General features: G+C 36.4%; 1 protein-coding gene and 1 pseudogene across 2 annotated transcripts in view; one reads left to right on the forward strand and one right to left on the reverse strand.

Annotated features, from left to right (window-relative positions):
- Positions 1-6,073: 6,073 nt before the first annotated feature.
- CLDN8 (claudin 8) overlaps positions 6,074-21,550 on the reverse strand; it is a 105,690-nt gene continuing 90,213 nt past the window's right edge. The window contains exon 2 of one of the 2 annotated variants that reach the window (XM_058296147.2): positions 6,074-7,547. In XM_058296147.2, the coding sequence (XP_058152130.1) occupies positions 7,501-7,547 (47 nt within the window). In that variant the 3' untranslated portion in view covers positions 6,074-7,500. Of the gene's footprint in view, positions 7,548-18,491; positions 18,642-21,550 lie in introns of those variants that run through there. The other variant, XM_071214917.1, reaches the window with a different exon arrangement.
- LOC139438827 (metal cation symporter ZIP14-like) lies at positions 12,484-14,103 on the forward strand (annotated as a pseudogene).

Consider the following 21,550-nt stretch of genomic DNA (forward strand, 5'->3'; position numbering starts at 1 on the left):
GTATTGTGAGTTAGAGGTTAGGGTGGAGATGAAGGTAATTGGCGAAGACAGAACTTAATCAATCTTAGAATTAGTGCTAAAATAAATTCTTTATGTTGGACAAATTGATGGTCTATGTGAACTGAAGGTTCGTAGTGGTTAAAGGTTTGGTTGAAGACATAAGGGGTGAAGTGGTGGAATCTGGGAAGAGACAAAGCATCAATAGAAGAAATTATTAAATTGAGTATTTCTGAGTTGATTCTGTTGCCTATAAAGATAAGAACCTACTTTTCAGAAATGTATGTGTTGTTATAAAAATAAAACTGGTCATAAGTCATGGGAAGGAGAACATATTGATTACTCATTGGCAAAATTGTAATCAATATGATTGTTAGAGTTTCTTCAGAGGGGAAAAATAATATCAGCTGAGGAGTATCTTCCTATATCCTCCCCTTTGATTTCAATCATTGTGGAAAACTAAAACTTGGGGACCACTTTTCTTATGGCAACTGATTATCCACTTAATTCACTTAATTGTGTATGGATCAATCACTCTCCAAGCATTTTGTTGACCCCCTATTGTGTGCTCAATATGATGCTAAGTACTGGGAGTAAACTAGAAAAATAGGTAGCATGATGTTTTCCCTGTCAATCTCCCAGTGTATCTCTGTATTAGTTAATCTACCCTGATTTCAATGCCACTTCACTCTTTTATATTAGTAGCAGTAGTGGTGACACAATGAACTTTATTAATAATTCCTTTCTATTTAGCTGTTCTTCCATAATTCTCTTTTGGGTCACCCATAATTCTTGGCTCTTCTATGTAGTCAAATCTCATAATTTTTTTCTCTAATAAAATGCTACTTTGGCATTATGTCTAAGATTATAATAAATTTCTTTTATATTCTAATATCCCTTATGTTTCTTACTCAAAGAATCTGATCTGCAGTTTTTCTTTCCTGAATTTGAATTTTGATCAATGGTAGCTTCTGTTTCACTAATATTTGATTTAAAAAAAAATCACTTTAGTCTTTCCTTTTTCTCTTCTGAAAGCTCTACACTTATCATTATTTATCAGAAGTTTATGTAATTTCTCCTTAAATGATGACTTTTTTCCCCTTCCTCCTTAAATATCGCTATAATGTTCATGATTTAGAATATTTTTTTCCCAAATTTTACTACAATTCTCTTATTTTTAATATGGGAAAATTTCAAGTTAAATAGATTTTAATGACATTTTCTGAATTTCATAATTTAAAAACTTAGCTGCAGGACCATGATACCACCTTTCATTTATGAGCTGATATTGTCTTAATGAATATAGACTGAAAAGTATAACTTCCATAACCAGTATTAATATTTGTATGGAAATATTGGGTTTGGTCCATGAACCAATGCCAAAGCCACTGAAGATAAGTGATAAGACACTATTTCATGTGGACTTGCTGTTACTCCATGAAAGAATGAAAATATTAATAAAACAGACTAAAAAGACCCCTGTCTGATATCTGCAATAATAATACCTTGTACTCTTCCTCATAAAAGATAATGTACTGCATATCTTCCCTCATAATTCAAGTATAATCTCTGGATGCCACCCTCTGGATTAAAGTAGTGTGGAATTCTAGAACTCTTCTGAAGTACTAGAATGGGTTCCCTAAGAGCCAATGTTTTTCCTTCTGAGAAAGATTTGCAAACAGCATAGTTACCCATTTGTGTAGAAAGGGTTATGTGAGACTTAAATAGAGACTGGACTCTGCAAAATCTTTTGGAGGTAAATCTCATAAGTCTCATATATTCTTTAGTATTTGGAAGAACCCTGACAATAAGAACTCTTAGGGTCAAACTTTATGTCTCCCTTTCCTTTATGTTCTGCTTTGATGGTTAAATATAAGGGATAACTCTTTTTACCTGTTGGTGGCCAGCACAATAGAAAAATCACTGATGATCCCATTCAACAACTTACAAATTAATACACATGTGATCACACAGGGGCATTCAATATGGCCACATTCCTTCATTTATTCTCTACAACACCTACCTTAATTTGAGCCTTTTTATGGTGTAGCCATATAAGGCTCCCACCAGTTCCTTGCAAGGCAGGGCACTTGGGCAGAATATTTAATAGGAGTATCCCATGGAAATACTACTAAGGATCTGAGCATGAGGATAAGCAATGCATACACTTTTGAAGTCTGGTTGATGCATATATTTTTATTTTGTACAATAGCTCATACATGCTCATGTGTACTATAATCCGTTTACTTTCAACACTTTTCTCTCCCTCCCTTTGCATAGTGGTTCAATAAATTGTATTCAGCTTTGCACAGTTACATAATTAAAAATGCTGGGCAAGGTTTGTAGATTTATATGCTCTGCCCCACAGAACAATATAACAAGTAAGAGATTATAAATCAATGTAGCTACCGTGGGTTGAAGACTTTTTAAAAATGCATTTATTTATGTAATAGAATTTTCTGTGAATATTTGAATCCTTTGCCTTTGGTATATTTGTTTTTCACAAAATATATGGAAGTATTCAGGGAAAGGAAATGTTTATTTGGAGTTCAATTGTTTTAATTTTTTATTCTTAGAGCATCATCTGGAAATGAAGTGTAAATTTTTTTTAATGAATAAACATTGCATATCAATCTGTCAATCAAAGAATCCTTGAATAGAAGAAAAATGCAAATTTAGCCATCATCTTTGACATATGAAAATTTTGTTCAATTTTACCTTCCAGTAACATGAAGTTCAGAAATTAAAGACCTATCTAAAATATCGATTTAGAAATCCTAATGGAATTATCTATTATGCAATTATAAAGAAGACTTTTTGTTTGTCAAAAGATATAGCACTCCATTTAAAAAAAAATACTTCATTTTTTTCTTCTAAGTACTGTAGCAAATTAGAGTATCCATTTCTAATATGATCTTTGATGTGCCTGGCACAACCTTTAGGGCACATTTGCTGGTCTATGCAAAGAAAGTAGACCACTTTTAAATATGTCTCGTTTTCAGAAACAAGATCTGAACATCAAACACTGATCAGTTTCTTAATTTGAGTTCCTGGTATGTGGGTATGGAGCAAATCATCCAATATTATATTAGCCACTTCCAGACTCAAGCAATAAACACAGGTTTGTTCCATTTTAAATCCCATATTTTTACTGTGGATGTAAACTCTTGTAGAGATGAATTGTTCAACTCCTTAGTGGTTCACAAAATTAGTTTATTGGTTCACAACCAGATTTAAATTTAAGAGGTAGATTACAATATTATTGAATAGAAAATGGAGTGTATCACAAAAAGTAGTAATAGTGTATTTTCTGAAACTTTTAGTTACAATATCAGTGAGTGTATATATGTGTGTTCATGTTGTACTCATTGCAATTTAAAATATATGCATATATTTAGGTAGGTAATATATATACACACTTCTTTTAACTGTAGAGAAATCCAAAAAAATTCACAAGCATTTCAGTTATTTGCTTTTTAGTATCAATATCCAAATGTATTGGCTACAGAAAATTATTACTTGTACGAAGTTAATAATATCACTATTATTTGCTGAATGTCAGCTACTCACCAAATACTCTGAGAATGCTTTCCTATTTTTGTCTATTAGAAGTCCTGATAACTCTGTGAGATGATACTTAGAAATAAGTCCTTGTTACAAATTAAGAAAATGAAACAGAAACAGCTGATTAGAACACGGAATGCTGCAACAAATACACTATCAACATTTTCCAAACTTGAGTTTACTGTGTTTTTAAAAGATGCTATTTCAAATAGTTGAGTTCCATGCTTGATTGGGTTTTGAAAATGCTGGGTTAAATCAAGCAATTTTTGTTTTTTTTTTACTGTAGAAGTTTTGGGAGTTGACGTTAATATTAATACTAATGGATATTTTGAATTACCAATTGAGAGGAAACGGATATAGCATGCACTTCTCAAACTTATTTGACCATAGAACCACTTATAATGCAATTTCTTCAGAATATTGTTTATTAGAATACACTTTGGGAAATGCTGAATTTAATCATGTGACCTGAAGTAAATGGAATCAAGCCTTTGTAAATGAAGTTGGAGTAGTGTAAGGATAAGAGATGGTGATTTCTTGAAATCAGACTGAACTCTAATTTCCCTATTAGGAAGAATTTGAAAATAAAAGTGTTTGATGTTTTCCAGGATCAATATTCAACTTAAATATATATATACTCTCGTCCACTATCTGTAAGGAATTCATTTTAGTGAATTTAGCAGTAGTAAAGGTGTTTATTTGTCCTTCTTATAATTAATAATCCAAGTTAATCATGACAATTTGTATATAAAAAATAATGTGCAACAGCCAATTATCAGACTTTTTGTAGCCTATGTTTCTTTAAGTCACTCCATATTGAAGTTATAGCAGTACAAATGAAGGAAATATTATTTATTTTGTCCAACCCCTCCCATAGATTTTGAGAATAAGAGATCATCTCAAATCATTTTAAATCAGTGCACTGATTCCCAAAGAATGGCAAACCCAGCAGTCTTTTTAGTTACTACTTACAATATATTTTTATTTGTACTTCTACCTTTGACTTGAAGTATTTATGAGAACTCCTTATCAGAGGTTCTGCTTCAGTGGGTCTTAGGAATAACCACAAACTGGATTTTTTGGAAGAGACATGTGTTTACCAGGAGGAGGACCATAGAAGGTCTCTCACTTCTGCCTTAGATGAGTTTCAGCAACCTGACCACTTCTCTGCTACTTCCACCTACCCAGTGTGTTTTGCACCATGTTTTTCTCTTCTGGTGAACATTACTGTATCTCTCCAATGAGGGTACCACATAAGTGAGGCTAAACCTCAGGCCCAGTAGTATGCAAGCTTCCCAAAGTGACAGGTCTACATCCACAGAGACATTTCATGAGACAGCTGTCTGTTTTCCATTGTTTCTTTCTTATAAATATCTCTCCCTAGGGACTGGCATGAATGCAGAGTACTGTGAGTAAGAGCTGGGCTACATAGAGAGGACTAAAAAGCTCTCTTTCCCATAAGAGAACAATCCTTGCCTTTGGACAAAGATCATGAGGTTTTGAGGACCATTCCTGCTGCTTGTCATCTGTCCTCCAGATGTACCTAGAAATACTTGCTTCTATGGTTTTCATAAAATTTAGATACAGCTCAGAAACACCAGACAATGTAAACGGTACCAGTTAAAATGCTACTACTGATTCTACCCTCTCCACTATTACAACTAACACTGTGATGGGCTTTACATAATTATTTCACTTGAGCTTAACAACACATCTTTAAGATAGGTGTATGCATGTTCATTTTTCAAATCAGCAAAGTGGGATTAGATCATTTTCAGAAACCTACTCGGCCAAAATTTGAAGTTAGAGATATGTAATTCTTGGGTCTTGGTACAGAATGAAGCTAATTTAGACACTATATAACTCAGCCTTACCTAGTCTCTCATTTCAAAAAACAGAGCTTTCATACCATCTTTATAGTCCAGTTGGGCTTGGGGAACAGGGCAAGGTTGGCCACCTCATCTAACTGACTAATAACAAATGTCAAGAATGTCAACAAAGGTGCAGGAAGATAAATACGCCCTCTATGAGGAAGAAGGAATTAAGGGAGGGTGTACATTTAGGGGAGGCTTTTAAAGCAATATATGAGTCAGTGAATAAAACAAAGGGAGGAAGAGACTAATTAAAGAGGAAGGAAAGTGAATCAGTTTGGAATTAAAGAGAATTGAATTAGAAGATAAAGGTAGGAAACAAGAAGGAAAAATTGTAGATTAAATGCTCACAATCCTTTGATGAGGTCCTGAATTTTTTTTTTGCTGAAACTCTGGAATTCATTTATATTCACAGATTCCATTACATTTATGCAATGCCAAATTAATCCAATGAAGTCTAATATTGTCAGAGCCACACATGCAACACATTTATTTAGCATGTATTTTGAGCACTTACTATATAAAAAGTATGGAACCAGTGCTGGACCAAACAACATAGACACACAACAAAGATTTTACCTCCAGCAGTTTAAAATTGAGAAGGAGAGAGGGCCCACATATAAACAAATACCATATAAATCTAGACTGCTGAAGAATTTATTGATTGTTGATCATAAACATACTATATAGACATATAAAAAACATATTAAAGTATATTCTGACAGGTGCTGGCTTGAGAATAACAAACAAAATGCTCTGAAAAGGCAATCTAAGGAAAAACTCCCTCTGGAGCTAATCCAGAAAAACCTGAAGGCGATGGTAGAATTTGCTCCTGATTTTCAAATCCCAGTTATGTTTTGGGACAATGAATAATTCCATTTGAAGAAAAGATACATATTGGTTAGAAGTAAAAGTATGGAAAAATATACCATGAAAATACTAATCCTAAGAAAGCTGAAATGGCTTATACTAATATCCTGCAAAATGGACTTAAATACAAAGTACTACCAGAGATAAAGAGGGCCATTTTTAAATGATAAAATGGTCATCAAAAAGACAACAATTCTAAATGTGTAGGTACCTCTTAGCAGAGTTTCAAAATAAAGCAAAACTAATGAAATAAATTGAAAATAGACAAACCCACAAATAGACTGAGATTTAATATTTCCTTCTCAGCAATTGGTAGAACAAACATACTAAAAATCAGTGTCAGTATAGATTTGGATAAAATCATCAGTCAAGTTGATCTGATTGAATACTTAAATATTTATTTATATAATGCTACAATCAGCAAATACAGAGAATACAATTTTCTCAAGGGTTCATGAACACATTCCCTAGCTAGACTACGTTTATGTATATATGTGTATATATAAATATATCGATTTTCAAAATATAATAGGGTTAAAGCTTGTAGAATATTTTTTACTGACCAAAATGGAATTGAATTTGAAATCTAAAAAATCCAAAACAAAAATTTTCTGCAAGATCCTCTTATTTAGAAATTAATATACACTTCTAAACCCATGGATTGAAAAACTAATACAAGGGAAACTGGGAAACATCTTGAATCAAAGGTAATGAAAACACAATGCAATTTTTTTTTTAAATTTGCAAATTAGCTAAACTAATTCTTACAGAGAAATTTAGAGTTTTAAATTATTATATATAAAAAAGTTTTTAAATCAACTAAGTTCCCATCTTTATTTTATTTTATTTTATTTTATTTTTAAAGATTTATTTATTTATTTAATTTCCCCCCCTCCCCTTGTTGTCTGTTCTTGGTGTCTATTTGCTGCGTCTTGTTTCTTTGTCCGCTTCTGTTGTCGTCAGTGGCTCGAGAAGTGTGGGCGGCGCCATTCCTGGGCAGGCTGCTCTTTTTCTTTTCACGCTGGGCGGCTTTCCTTACGGGGCGCACTCCTTGCGCGTGGGGCTCCCCCACGCGGGGGACACCCTTGCGTGGCACGGCACTCCTTGCGCGCATCAGCACTGCGCATGGGCCAGCTCCACACGGGTCAAGGAGGCCCGGGGTTTGAACCGCGGACCTCCCATGTGGTAGACGGACGCCCTAACCACCGGGCCAAAGTCCGTTTCCCAAGTTCCCATCTTTAGAAACTAGAAAGAGAAGAGCAAATTTAATTTATTAGTAATAGAAAGAAGGAAATAATACACATGAGATCAGGTGTTTATGTAATAGAAAATGCCAAGCAAAAGAGAAAAAGTTGAATTTTGAAAAGCTGCTAAATAGACTGCTCAAGACAAATTAAAAAAACACAAATTGCCAATATCATGAATATCTTATTTTATAGATATTAACTTGAAATAAGGGAATGTTATGGATTATTTTATGCTTATAAATTGAACAACTGAGAAGAGATAAGTAATTTTTTTGAAAGAAGAAAAATTTACCATGTCCAATGCAAGAGAAAAAAATATGAAAAACACAACATCAGTTAAAGAAATTTAATTCAAAATTAAAATAATCCAACAAAGAAAAATCTAAGCATTATAAGAGGTGAATTCTAACATTTAAGAAAACTCAAATGTGAGAAAAGAGTAATAGAATTTCTCAGCATAGACCTAATAACAAAGACAGACCAATACATTTCATGAACATGCATGCAAAATTTGTAACAAAATTTGTAACAAAAAAAAAATAGAGAGATTAAGGCAAGTGGAGTTTATTTCAACAATACAAAATTACTGTTTTTTAAAGCTTTCACCATTTCTAATCATTTACAAAGATTTACAAACACCCTATACCAATTCTGTGGAGGTTAAATCTCAGCTTTTCATTCTCTATCCTCCTATTTTCTGGTGACCTATATTCTAACCATTTACTCCATGAGTTTACACAATATATTTAGTTCATAGTAGTACAATCATACACTATTTGTCCTTTTGTGTCTGTCTTGTTTCACTCAACATAATGTCCTCCAGGTTCATCCATGCAGTCATATGCTTCATGACTTCATTTCTTCTTACAGCTGTATAATATTCCATCACATGTATACACCATAATTTGTTTATTCATTCATCAGTCAATGGACACCTGAGTTTTTCCAACATAAAATTTGACTTTTATCGTTAGAAAATCAATCAATGTAATTATACATATCAACAGTGTAAAGGAGAAAAAGTATAAAATCATCTCAATAGATAAAGCAAAACATTTTAACATAATTAAGCACATTCATTTTAACCATTTTTGCAAAATAGGAAAAAAGGAAACAATTCCTCAATTTCATGAAGGAATCTATAAATAAAAAACTATACCTAACATCATTCTTACTGGTGGAGCACGAAACACTTTCTCTTTTTACCTGGAGTAAATGTAAGAATGCTTTCTTTCAGCAATTCTATTCAAACTCTCACTGGAAGTTTCAACCGGTTCAATAAGACAAGGAAGAAATAAAAGGCATAAAATTAGAAGGGAAGAAATAAAACTGTCTATTCATAGACTGCATGACTGTATTCATGGAATTGTCTAAGGATTCTACATTTAAAAAAATATTTTTCAATATAAGAAGCAGATAATTTAAGGCCCTGACCAACAACCCAATGAGTTAATAACAGAACGGTGTCTAGAAACCAGGTCCTTTCGGTCCCATTGCCTGCTCCAGTCCAGGACAGGCAATGGAGCAAGATGATGTGCCTTTTTCAACTACCTTCTCTGCTCAGAAAGGTAGATGCCTCAGGCTGCAAGTTGCCTCAGCTCCTCAACTGTCAAATGGTCCATATGCAAGTAAAGAGGAAGGAGGATGGGCATGCATAGCTAAAGCATTCTATCTTTGCTTTTGCACTCTCAGTTTTAGAATTTCTTCATTTAATCCTGTATGTTATGTATTTTGTTTGCTAGGTGACATTTATCCCAGGGTATTCTTGTCCAATATGTCTACCCTTTCTTGCATGACCCAATATAAATGTTACAAAGTCCATTCAAAATATTTCCAATACACTCTTCTTTCTAATAGTATGAACTTTATATTAAAAGCACATACCAAGTAGATCTAATCTCCTCCACTGGGTTAAAAGCTCTGTGAAAGGAGGTACCATGCCTTAAACTGATTTGGAAACATTCTCTAACTCATTACTTGATAATTGCTTATTAAATGGATGCACAGGGTGAAGGTTGAATGCTATCCTTTGCACTTTCATAGTTTCAATTACTTGTGCAAACATGTTTTTCAAGGTGCTCCACATATTTTACAAAGACACATGTGCCATTATAAGATGAGTCCATAATTTAGATGAACTTTGTTCTGAATGTAAACATTTAATTGACAAAATTGGAGTGGGAGCTTGAACCAGGAGAATAGAATTTTAAAATGCTCACAAGGGAAACATTACTTTAAAACAACAATTCAAGCTTAGTTGGAGTAGTAGTACTATTTTTTAAATGAAAAATGTTACTGATATGGGGTTCTTTCACACAAAGCTTAGGAATCTTTCTAAAGAGCTTCTATTCATGGAAAGAACACTTGACTAAGAGTCAGGCGTTTTGGGTTGTAGTATCAAGACAATGAATAAAGAGTTGTGTCATTATAATGCTTTTGGGAATTTAACTTTTCTCCTGTAAAACGAAAAGTTGCACTAAATGTCACCTAAGGTCCCTTTTAGGTCTAATGTTCTTGTATCTTATATGGTTTAGATTAGAGCTATACACCTGAAGCATTGTCATGGACCAACAACACTGGCATCATCTGGGAGTTGCTGGAAATACAGCCTCTCATTTAGGACACTAGCTCAGCTGTAGTGAATGAGAATTTGCATTGTAACATAACTATAATAGGTCCCTAGTGATTGGTATGCACACTACAATTTAAAAAGCACAATTCTAGAAGGAATGAGCTAAATTGCATCAAGGGAAACCTAAATGTGTTGCATATTTTTCTTTAAAGTTAAGAGAATTAGGCGTGGGCACAACCAACCTGTTACCATCTCCCTTCCACACCTACCCCCAGAAAGGTATATGCTAGGAGAACATTATTGCTGGAGCATATACTTTTCAGCTTGAGTTTTCCTCTTCTTCCTTTCTGCATAGGGAAGTGCATCATCTTACTCTTCTAGGTTTAGAAAAGAGAAAATTCTTCATTTACCTGTTTCAGATACAGGGGTTCTTTGGGGACTTTACTCTTTTTTTTAATACACTATTTTATGTTTTTATTTTTTAAGATACTTAGATTACATAAATGTTACATAAAAAAATATAGGGGATTCCCATATGCCCTAATCCCTAGCCCACCCACATTTTCCCACCTTAACAACATCCTTCATTAGTGTGGTACATTTGTAACAATTGATGAACACATTTTGGAGCATTGCCACTAGGCATGGATTATAATTTACATTATAGTTTACACTCCTGCACATTTTTGTAAGTTATTACAAGATATATAATGACCTGTATCTGTCATTGTAATGTCATTCAGGACAATTCCCAAGTATCAACAATGCCCCCAAATTACACCTATTTTTCCTTTTCCCTGCCCTCAAAACATCCAGTGACCACTGCCTCCACATCAATGATAAAAGTTCTTCCATTGTTTGAATCACAGTAAGTCTACAGTAGAATAACAGTGAAGCTACTCTAGTCCATCATTCACCCCCCCAATCCTGAATATTCAGTGATGATGATGCTCACTTCTAATTGAAATGGGTCTTAGATCCCATGGGGCAGATGGATGGGACTATGTTTCTTAAGGTTGCTGACTTGTCTCTGTTCCTCGAGATTGTCATTATCCATCAACATCTCCTTGTTAGTTGTCCTGGATGAGTCCATTGAACTTAAGAGTAGGTGTTGCAAATCTGTTGAGATTCAGGGCCCAGATAGCACATGGAGAGACCAAAGAGTTAAGTCTTTTGGATATACACCTATCAACTCTAGCACAAACTATAGGTTCAAATAGATGGGGTAGAAGAGCCATGTGTAAGGAAACCACAACTGAGTCCAACTCTGTTTCACTGGGAATCATAAATTCCAAAGTAGGACCCACTGGCAGGGTGCCCAACTCCTGAGCTGTCTGCCCAGCCTATAGTGTCTGGATATCTCCAGCTCCCTCAGGAATCCCACTATATGAGGCAATAATTACATTGGCAGTCAATGAGATCCTGCTGAGACATGCACAAGTGTAATCTCTGGAATGACCTCCCAATTCATTTTGAAGTCTCTTAGCCATATAAACTCATTTGTCTTTACCCTTTCCCCCTTTTGGTTAAGGTCTTTTTCCAGTTGCATTGCTAGTTGGTGCTTGGTAGCAATGCCAGGGAGGCTCATCCCTGGGAGTCATGGCCCATGCTGGGGAATGGTAATGCATGTACATACTGATTTTGGCTTAGAAGAAAGGCCACATCTGAGCAACAAGTAATCTATTCTTAAAAGTACAAAAGCACTATATGGAGATGGTAATGTTTTATAGTTTTAATGCAACAAGGACTCTTGTGTCTTTTTCCTCTTCACATCCTAAGTGAATAATAAACTAAAATACACAGGCATATCTTTCTGAACTTAACAAAATATTTGGTTTAATTATTTTTACCTGTTGCATTGCTTGACAGTAGCCGAAATTAAGGTGTTAAACTCTATGTTCAGAATATCTTAATAAAAAACATACTTGGGTCTCAGCCTTTTCTTTCCTCTCCTCTAGGACAGAAGGCTTTGTTAAGTACTTAATGTTTTGGTGGTTTTCATCATGTTATGATAATTCCCTCCCTACATGACATTTCTTTATTCTACCAATTTCTTAAAAGAAGAATTATATGACATTTAGAAAGTAAAGAATTTAATTAAACATTTATTGATGTCACTGTTAAAAATGGATATTCTTAAAAGAACTATTTATTTTATTGATTGAAATAGCAAACTGATAGATGAGATGTTTTGACATATTGACACAGACTTTGAAGTTAATTTCTCCTTTACCACTACCACAAACTGAAATGAGAAAAATGTGCTTCAGCCTGGTTATATTTCTGTCTTAAAATTTTTCAGGAGCATGCCAGGGCAGCCGTGCTGGAAAGATGGGTGTCCACACAGAGAAACTAGGTTTATTTGCTCACCATGAGGCCCCTGCACCTAGCCTTGCATAGTTGCTTCCTGCTCATCCTGCTCAAGACATGAAGAACTGCTCCTGAGGTGCACATGCTGTAGATGGAGCCCCAGCCATCAGTGCCACCTCCTTCCTGCAGAATCTGATGCATCATTATGGCAAGGGCAACACCCTCACTCTGCAGCAGCTGAAGGTCCTGCTTAACATCTGGGCATGGGAGTGGGTCGGGATATCGTCACCCTGTCCAAACAAGAACAGAAGAACCTCTCCAGGTGTTTTAATTCTGAAGAACTCTTAGTGCCTACAATTTCAGCAACCAGTCATGGACTGGGAAGAGTGAGCTCCAGGAGTTCTGCCCCACCATTCTCTAGCAGGCCTGTACCTCTGAGGACCAGGAATATGAAGTGAATGAACAGACCAAAGAAGGAAAGCCAAGCACAATTGAAGTGTGGGACTTCGGTTTCCTCAGTGTTTCACTGATTAACCTAACCTCTCTCTGGAGAGTCCTCATCCTGCCCTGCATGGAGAAAGTGTTTTTCAGATGTGCACTCACTTCATTATCCTATCCATTGGAACACTGCTTTCTAACGTGCTCTTCCAGTTAATCCCAGAGTGTAGGGATATGATCTCCTCTGTGACCATCATCTCCCTCTCCTCCCTCATGGGGGCCTGTGTGGTGCTCTTCATGAAGAAGATTTTTTACAAGAGGCTGCTGCTCTACTTCCTAGCTCTAGTGATTGAAACCCTCTACTTCAATGCTGTCTTCCTGTTCATCCCCGAGACTTTAGGTTTCAACCCTCAGGAAGATTCTTATGTCTCGAAGTCTGCAGTGGTGTTTGGGGGATTTTATCTTTTCTTTTTCACAGAGAAGATTTTGAGGATGCTTCTTAAACACAAAAAAATGAGCATCATCATGGACATAACAATTTTGCCTCTGATGAGCCTTCCAAGAAGGACCAGGAGGAGGGTATAACTGAGACACTGCAGAATGGGGATCTGGACCACATGATTCCTCAACCCCAGAACAGTGAGCTAGATGGCAAGACCCCCAGAATTGATGAGAAGGTCTTCATGGGTTCACTGTCTGTCCAGGACCTCCAGGCTTCCAGAGTGCATGCTCCTGGCTAAAAGGTGTCCACCACCCTCATATCAGCACTCTGGCCTGGCTGATCACTCTGAACGATGGCCTCCACAATTTCACTGATGACTTGGCAATTGGTGCCTCTTTTACCATCTCTGTTGTCCAAAGCATCAGCACTTCAGTGGCCATCCTCTGTGAGGAGTTTCCCCAGGAGCTGGGAGACTTTGTCATCCTGCTCAATGCCGGGATGAGTATCCAGAAGGCCCTCTTCTTCAATTTCCTTTCTGCCTGTTGCTGTTACCTTGGCCTGACCTTCAGGATCATAGCTGGCAGTCACTTTTCTGCCAACGGGATCTTTGCACTAGCTGGAGGAATGTTCTTGCATATTTCTCTGGCTGACATATTCCCTGAAATGAATGAAGTCTGTCAAGAGAATCAAAGGAAGGCCAGCATCCTGGTCCCCTTTATCATCCAGAACCTGGGCCTCTTGACCATCATGCTGCTCCTCACGACATACTCAGGACAGATCCAGATTGGGTAGGGCCAGTAGGATTGGAAGGGGGGCCTTGGCTGCCTGATCCCTGAGGAACCAGTATCCATGAATCATCATGGAAGAGGCAAATCCATTAAAAACTGTGACATGGACTGTGTTTCTGCATTCAGATGTCAGCTGTTCTTAAAATACTCTTTCCCAGGAACAAGCCACGTTGGCAACCTGTCTCTAGGGTACTGTCTCTCAGCCTTTCCTCTCCCTCTCTTCTCAGAGCAACTTAGGGGCCTGAATACAGCTTAGAAGACAAGCCTAACTTTCTCCTCTGGCTACCCTGGCAACCTCTTTGAACCAGCACTGAGAGATTTTGAATCCTTCACCCTTCCATGAGAAAATATAGGCAGGGGCCATAACTTGATTAGAAATATTAGGAGATGAGTCCATATTTTGGAGCCCATCCTGGGCCTCAGCACGGCACCTTTTGAAATGGGGTATCTGTTTCTACACAAGAGATACAGGAGACAGAAAGCCCTCCCATTTTTTTCAAAGTCTATTCAGTTGTGTATTACTCCTTAAAGACAACTGAAACTTATTTACATACGAGTAAGGCAAGAGAAGATGCAAGGATAATCCTGGATGACAAGGGAAGTAGAACTGGATGACATGTGTCCCCTAGTGGAGATGAGTTATTCCCACTGAGATGCTGGATATTGATTTTACAGCAGCACCCCTGGTGTTCATGGCTGACCAGGTGATCAAACAGTTTGCCTGGGCCATCTCTTCTTTCATTCTAACACTGACAGAATGGAGGGAGATCTGCAAGAAATTAATTAGTTTTGCTGTGATTTCCCACTCCCCACTCCCACCTTTTGGGAGAGGTTTTAGCTGTGTCCCCAGAAAGACATTCTGAACACATTGAAGATGCGTGTCTGATAGGCGACCCTGCACGAACTTCCCTCCCCAGTCAGGACTTCTCCAGAGTGACAAGCTGACTTGGAGAATTGGAGTGTGGCTTATGCTCTACTTAGACAAGGCTAATTGGAGATGGAATCAGTGCAAGCAAGATTGAGAATTCGCTAAGTACATAAAAGTGCAAGTACTAGGGAACTCAGAGATGTAGGGTCGGAAACTTTGATGGGGCCCTGCATGTGATGCAGGGCAGAGGACTTCATGTTTACATTGCAAGTGGGTGGTGAATTGTCTGTTACTTCTTCCCCTCTCCCGTCAAACAAAAGGGATGAGTTCTCTTTCAAATTGAATATAGTTAATTGCTTTAACTCTCTTCAGAAAATGGATGGATATGCTCATCTGTGACTCTGTAGACCAGCCTCTGGCACTGGGGAGCTATCTCCCCAGGACTTTGGTTCCAGGGTAGAGCTAATCTCCAGGTTCACTAGGTGAATTAATTTATTATTATCATATTGATAATATGAGATTCTTTAGCTACTTTGGGGTACTCATCTCTCCAGAAGTCTTTCTCAGCGGTACTCAGAGTTGCCGCCCAGGGGTGGATTTAGCAAACTGATTTGTGTGTGTGACTGACAAAAGTCACCAGTCCATTGCCAACACCAGTGAGTGTTTCTGTCCTTATACAGAAGAGCTTCCACTACATAGTAATTAAAAGCAGCATCTATTTTGTTTTTGTTTTTTTTTCTTCTTGGGGAACTCTCCTCAAAGCAGGAACAGTTTCTGAAAAGAACATGAGAAGGGAAACTGCTAATGATACTTTAAAAGTTTTCCTCCTTATCTTGCCTGTTGATTCTAAAAGATTTGAGAATGGACTGAAGCAAAAGGAAAACTTTTGTTATCAAGATTCTAGATTAAATATCAGGACTGACTCCTGATAGGATTATGGTCTAGTTTTACCAAAGAACCAATTCCTCTGAATGTTGGAATCTAATTTTTTATATTGTCATTATTGTTATTGTTACTGTTTAAAACAGTTCTTTGTCTTTTCTGTTTTACTTTCCTCAAAGAGCTTTCAGGAGTTAGCTGAAAATTAACACTCAAAATCTAAGACTTTGGAAGATTTTGCTTTACTTAATTCAGGTTGATATTTTAAATTTATAATTTGAACATTCCCTGTAGATCCAGTCATTTCTTCAAAATGCCATTTGTCTTAGAAAACTAAGAGTTAGTGGGTTTCTGGTTTAAGAGAGGAGCTCAAAAATAGAATCTTTAATAAATTGAAAAATAAAATATGAGCAATAGTAGAGCAACTCTCCTAGGGAGCTGCCTCAAAGGGAAATCCTCTTTCAACTCTAACTGGTGCAGAGGCCATTCAAGTCGGAGCTTTGGAGGAGGGGTGGAGACGCTTGAATAGTCGGACTGATTATAAGTTGCCATTGGCAACAGATTTGCCTCATGAGTTGGAAATGTGGCAATTTCTTTTAGAATTTTAAAAATTTTGAATTTGCTGTTTTAAGCAACGGTACATATTAGAAGACTAAGGAGTAGTGAGTTATTTTGAGGACTGTTTTCACCTCTGGCAAATAGCATCTTTAACCTCTCTTTTTTCTGGATGGACCAGCTTCTATTAACTTTATCAAGAAAAATGGATGTCACGTGCAGGAACGATCATCCAAGGGTTTCTGTCACTTCTCACCCTCACCGCTAGGATGCAGGTTGTCTTCAGTCCTTGTCCCCAGAGATATTTTGTGTCTAGTGTCAACTCGGAACTATCCCATTGGTCCTTCACCCTAGGTTTAAAAAAGAAGGCTTATCTGTTTGGGTCTTCTAAGGTATAGTTGTTTTTTTTTTCTTTCTTTCTTTATTTTTAATGTTACATTAAAAAAATATGAGGTCCCCATATACCCCCCACCCTCCTCACCCTACTCCTTCCCCCATAACAACAAACCTCCTCCATCATTATGAGACATTCACTTGGTGAATACATCTCTGAGCACTGCTGTACCTCATGGTCAATGGTCCACACCATAGCCCACACTCTCCCACAGTCCACCCAGTGGGCCATGGGAGGACATACAATGTCCGGTAACTGTCCCCGCAGCACCACCCAGGACAACTCCAAGTCCAGAAAACACCTCTACATCACATCTCTTTCTCCTACTTCCTACCCCCAGTAGCCACCATGGCCACTTTCTCCACACCAATGCCACATTTTCTTCGATTACTAATCACAATAGTTTATGAATAGAATATTGGTAAGTCCACTCTAATCCATACTCTATTTCTCCATCCTGTGGACCCTGGAATGGTTGTGTCCACTCCACATCTATATGAAGAAGGGGTTTAGATTCCATATGGATGCTGGATGCAATCCTCCTGCTTTCAGTTGTAGGCACTCTAGGCTCCATGGTGTGGTGGTTGACCTTCTTCACCTCCATGTTAGCTGAATGGGGTAAGTCCAATAAACCAGAGTGTAGGAGTTGCAAGTCTGTTGAGACTCAGGGCCTGGCTATCACATGGTCAGTCCAGAGATTCAGGTCCCCTGGGTATACACTAAACCCCAGTCCCAACTACAGATCCAGTAAAAGTAACAGGAGAGGCTTGTGAGCAAAGATCACATCTGAGTCCAGCTCCATCACACAGAAACACAAACTCCAAAGTAGGCCCAACTGACATGGCACTGAACTCCATCTGCCATGACCAGATAACCAGTGGGTCTCTGTAGCCCTCAGAAGAACCAATAACTGAGATTGTATCTACTTTATCTAAGGTATAGTTTTAATAAGTCCTCTTCCAAAACCTTAGTACTATGCTAGATATCTGGATATCTGCTTAAAGGAAAAAAAAAAAGGTTTGATTTTTGCAAAAGCGGTTAGGTTTTATTGTTCATATTTTCCTTTACAGTTCTATAATTCCATCACAGTATTTTTTTAACTCTGGTATTTTTAGAAGAAATTAGAAAAGAAAATAACTTATGTGATGTGGACTATAAATGTTTTATTTGTAAGATTCTGTAAATAAAGCTATATTCTGTAAAACAATTTTTTTCATGTTTGTCAATTTGTTGACATTTTATTATTCTTCTATTTATATCTCTTTGTTGCTATACAGTCAAGTGAATTGATTTCACGTTTCTACCACCCAGATCATCCTTTTTCAACAAGTCTCTCTTCTATCAGTTCAAAAACAAATGAATTTGTTACAAGGTACAGTGTTCTGTAATAGACAACTGTAAGCATTATAGATTAAAAAGCCAAATAATATATTTATCTAATTACTGTACAGTATGTCTTCTCATTGAACCAAAGGGTTAAGAAGGTCAGTGAACGTCTGTTCCCAAATAATCCACATATGTAGCATTTCTCTGGATTTGGAATGTAGCTCTCTTTTTTTTCCTCTGTATTCCTGATGTCTAGAGAGAAAATAGTAGTTTTTTTCCATTTCATTAGGTATGGTAGGCCAAAGACTCATTTTTACTCCCACTCTACCAATATATGAATTAAATTGCCATCACTCATTCACTCACTATATGTATGTCCATCTGGATCTTGGTGACAAGTTTTCACATCATGGGAAATGAGAGAGCTCCAAGCACAGTCTCTAATTGATCAGTTCGCCATTTCTGCATTCAGAGGTGATAACTACAATGAATGGGTCTTGTCCCCATTTTATGAACTGGCCTATAAATAAACATAGATATAAACTCATTTAAATTAATAATCAGAGAAAAAATACAGTTCCAAACTTACATAATATGTGCAATAATTTAGAATAATAGCATCATCTTTCTCCTCTGTTACAAGTAAAAAAGATATTAGGTTGAGGATAGAGGTCAATGTTTTCAAATCCTGAAAAAGACCAGCTGGTCAGACAGGCTTACTCAGCACATGGGAATTGATAAATGAGGAGGTAATTCTACCTGCAACTGTCTTCAGTTCTATAAATTTTGAGGTATCCTATTTTCATCCTAATTTAGATTTATATTGGCAGCTGACTACAGACTTTTACTTTGAAGATTTGTCTTATTTTCCCATGTGGCTTCACTCAAATTAAAATCCATCATTATTAGTATCAAATAGTGAGCTAGATGACATACAGAAGTACTCATCGTATGCTTTAAATGTTTTATTTGAAGTGTGTATATATTCTAGGACAGTATGGGGGGAACCTCTTTTTCTAACTAATATATTTTAAAGTATATGCAAATTTTAATATCAGCTATTTTTATATATACATTATATTTTAAGCATTTTTAATCACATAGTTACCTTAATGAGATACCTACCTAGAGTATGAAATATAAGATTTTGTTCTCATTACTCAGAAGTCAAAGTAAAATAATCAGGGTTGAATGGGAAATATAAGAGAATTATAATTTTATTTTTCGTCATGATGTAATTTTGTGTGGCTCACAGGGTCTCTCCTTAGAGCATCACCTGCTATGGCAATGGTTAATATCACGGATCATGTAAATAACTCTCCCTTTCTATAATTCCTCAAACTCTATAAAATTCCTCCATATCAATAACTTTCACCCCCATTCCTTTTTATTGTCTTTTATGTACCGTCCTACCATGGACTTCACCATCACCTGAACTGTTTTCTTTCCATGTCTTATACCACAATATTCTTCTGTAATAACTATTTCTTACACTTAATTCATTTCTTTTCCCTAATGAACCAGGATTCCACTCTTACTATGCTCTTCACTTCTTTTATAGATGTCTTTTCTTCCAATCTTTTAGGTCCTCCCTGAATTTGCTTCTTAATATCCTGTGTGTCACAATTAATCATTTCAACAGTAATTTTGCTAGGGATTTAGAATTCCTTCTCTTCCAAACTTTTGCAATATCTTACATATAAGTACACAATCTTAGGTGACTATTCTTCTTATATATAGCTAAGCTTTTCAGCATTTCTATGAAAAAAGCAATAAAATTAAATCATCAACATGCCACTGACAAGTGTGATTTTAAAAATTTTATAGGATCTTCTGGTTTTCTCAGTAATTTCACTGAATCACTGTGACTATTAGTTGAGTTGATGCTTGTTTGCTTCAGAAACACATAACTCCCAGATATTATTGGCTTAAATTAACAAATGCTACAGATCCCATGCTAATTCATGTCTGACAGGGATAGCTCTGCTGATCCAATCTGATGGTGTCTCTGCCCTCTAATGGTGATTTCATCACAACAAGGCTTCAGAGTTATTCTATTAGGGACAGTGAGTCATAGACACACAAGCTAGAAGGAGAACTGCAAATATTGGCAGTTTCTAGAAATACATTTCCCAACTTTCTCACTTTTCCCATTCTTTCCAAACTTCAGACCCATTTTATTCTCCTTCCTCTCAGAGCATATTGTTGTTTCTCACTTTATTGGACAAATGGATACCAAGCAATGCATGTCACCAATTTCTTTCCACTACATATTCTTCTGTATATTCACCCATTCTTCTTTCTCCTCTAACATCTCTGGTATCACTTCAATTAAAAATATATGGAATGAAGATGTGAATGGTTGATATTGGAAAACAATGAGTGGCTTATAGCATAATAGGACTAGTCCTTGAATCAAAAATGGATAAGAACTAATAGAGCACAATATAATGATGTCATTAATAAAGCCATTTAAGTGAAGTATAAAAGCTGTGATCCATAGGAAGAGTAATTTTCAGGGACTGGAACATTTCATTAATATTGTTGTTGGCAGGGACACTGGAAGAGTAGGCACATTGGATTAAATAAGGGAACAGAGAACTTGAGTAATATGTTAAATGAAATAGAACAGACCTTTATGGAAAATTACACACCCAAAACAACAGGATATACATTCTTTTCAAGTACTGATGGATCCTTCTCCAGGGTAGACCATATGTTGTAAAAATAGATGGAAACTTCAATATGCCACTGACATCATTAAATAGAACAACTAGATAGAGGATCAAGAAGGAAAGAAAAAACTTGAACAATGTGAAAACCAGCTAGATCTAATGGACATATAAAGACTGTTTCACCTGAAATCAGCATGATATACACTCTTTTCAAGTGCTCATGGATCTTTCTCCAGAATAGGCCTTGTGTTAGGTCACAAAATAGCTCTCAGTAAGTTTAAGAAATTTGAAATTATACAAATCACTTTCTCTGATCATAATGGAATGAAGCTGGAAATAATAGTAGGTATGAAAGGGGAAAATTCATAAATACAGGGAGGCTAAACAATATACTCCTTAAACAATCAGTAAGTCAAAGAAGAAATTATAAGAGGAATTAGTAAATATCTCACAATGAAAACAAGAACACAACCTATTAAAATGAATGGGATGCAGTGAAGGCCGTGCTGAGAGGGAAATTTATAGCCTTAAATGCCTATGGCAAAATGGAAGAAAGAACTAAAATCAAAGACATAACAGATAACCTGGAAGAATTAGAAAAAGAACAGGAAACTAATCTCAAGCAAGCAGAAAGAACTAAAATCTTTGCTCTTTTATTTTCTTTGTCATTCTAGCTAAGTATTTGTCAATTTTATTGGTCAATTTTATTGACCAGCTTTTGGTTTTGTTGACTCTCTCTAGTGTATTTTTGTTC

Source organism: Dasypus novemcinctus, chromosome 4 (genome assembly GCF_030445035.2).
Source record: "Dasypus novemcinctus isolate mDasNov1 chromosome 4, mDasNov1.1.hap2, whole genome shotgun sequence".
NCBI lineage: Eukaryota > Metazoa > Chordata > Mammalia > Cingulata > Dasypodidae > Dasypus > Dasypus novemcinctus.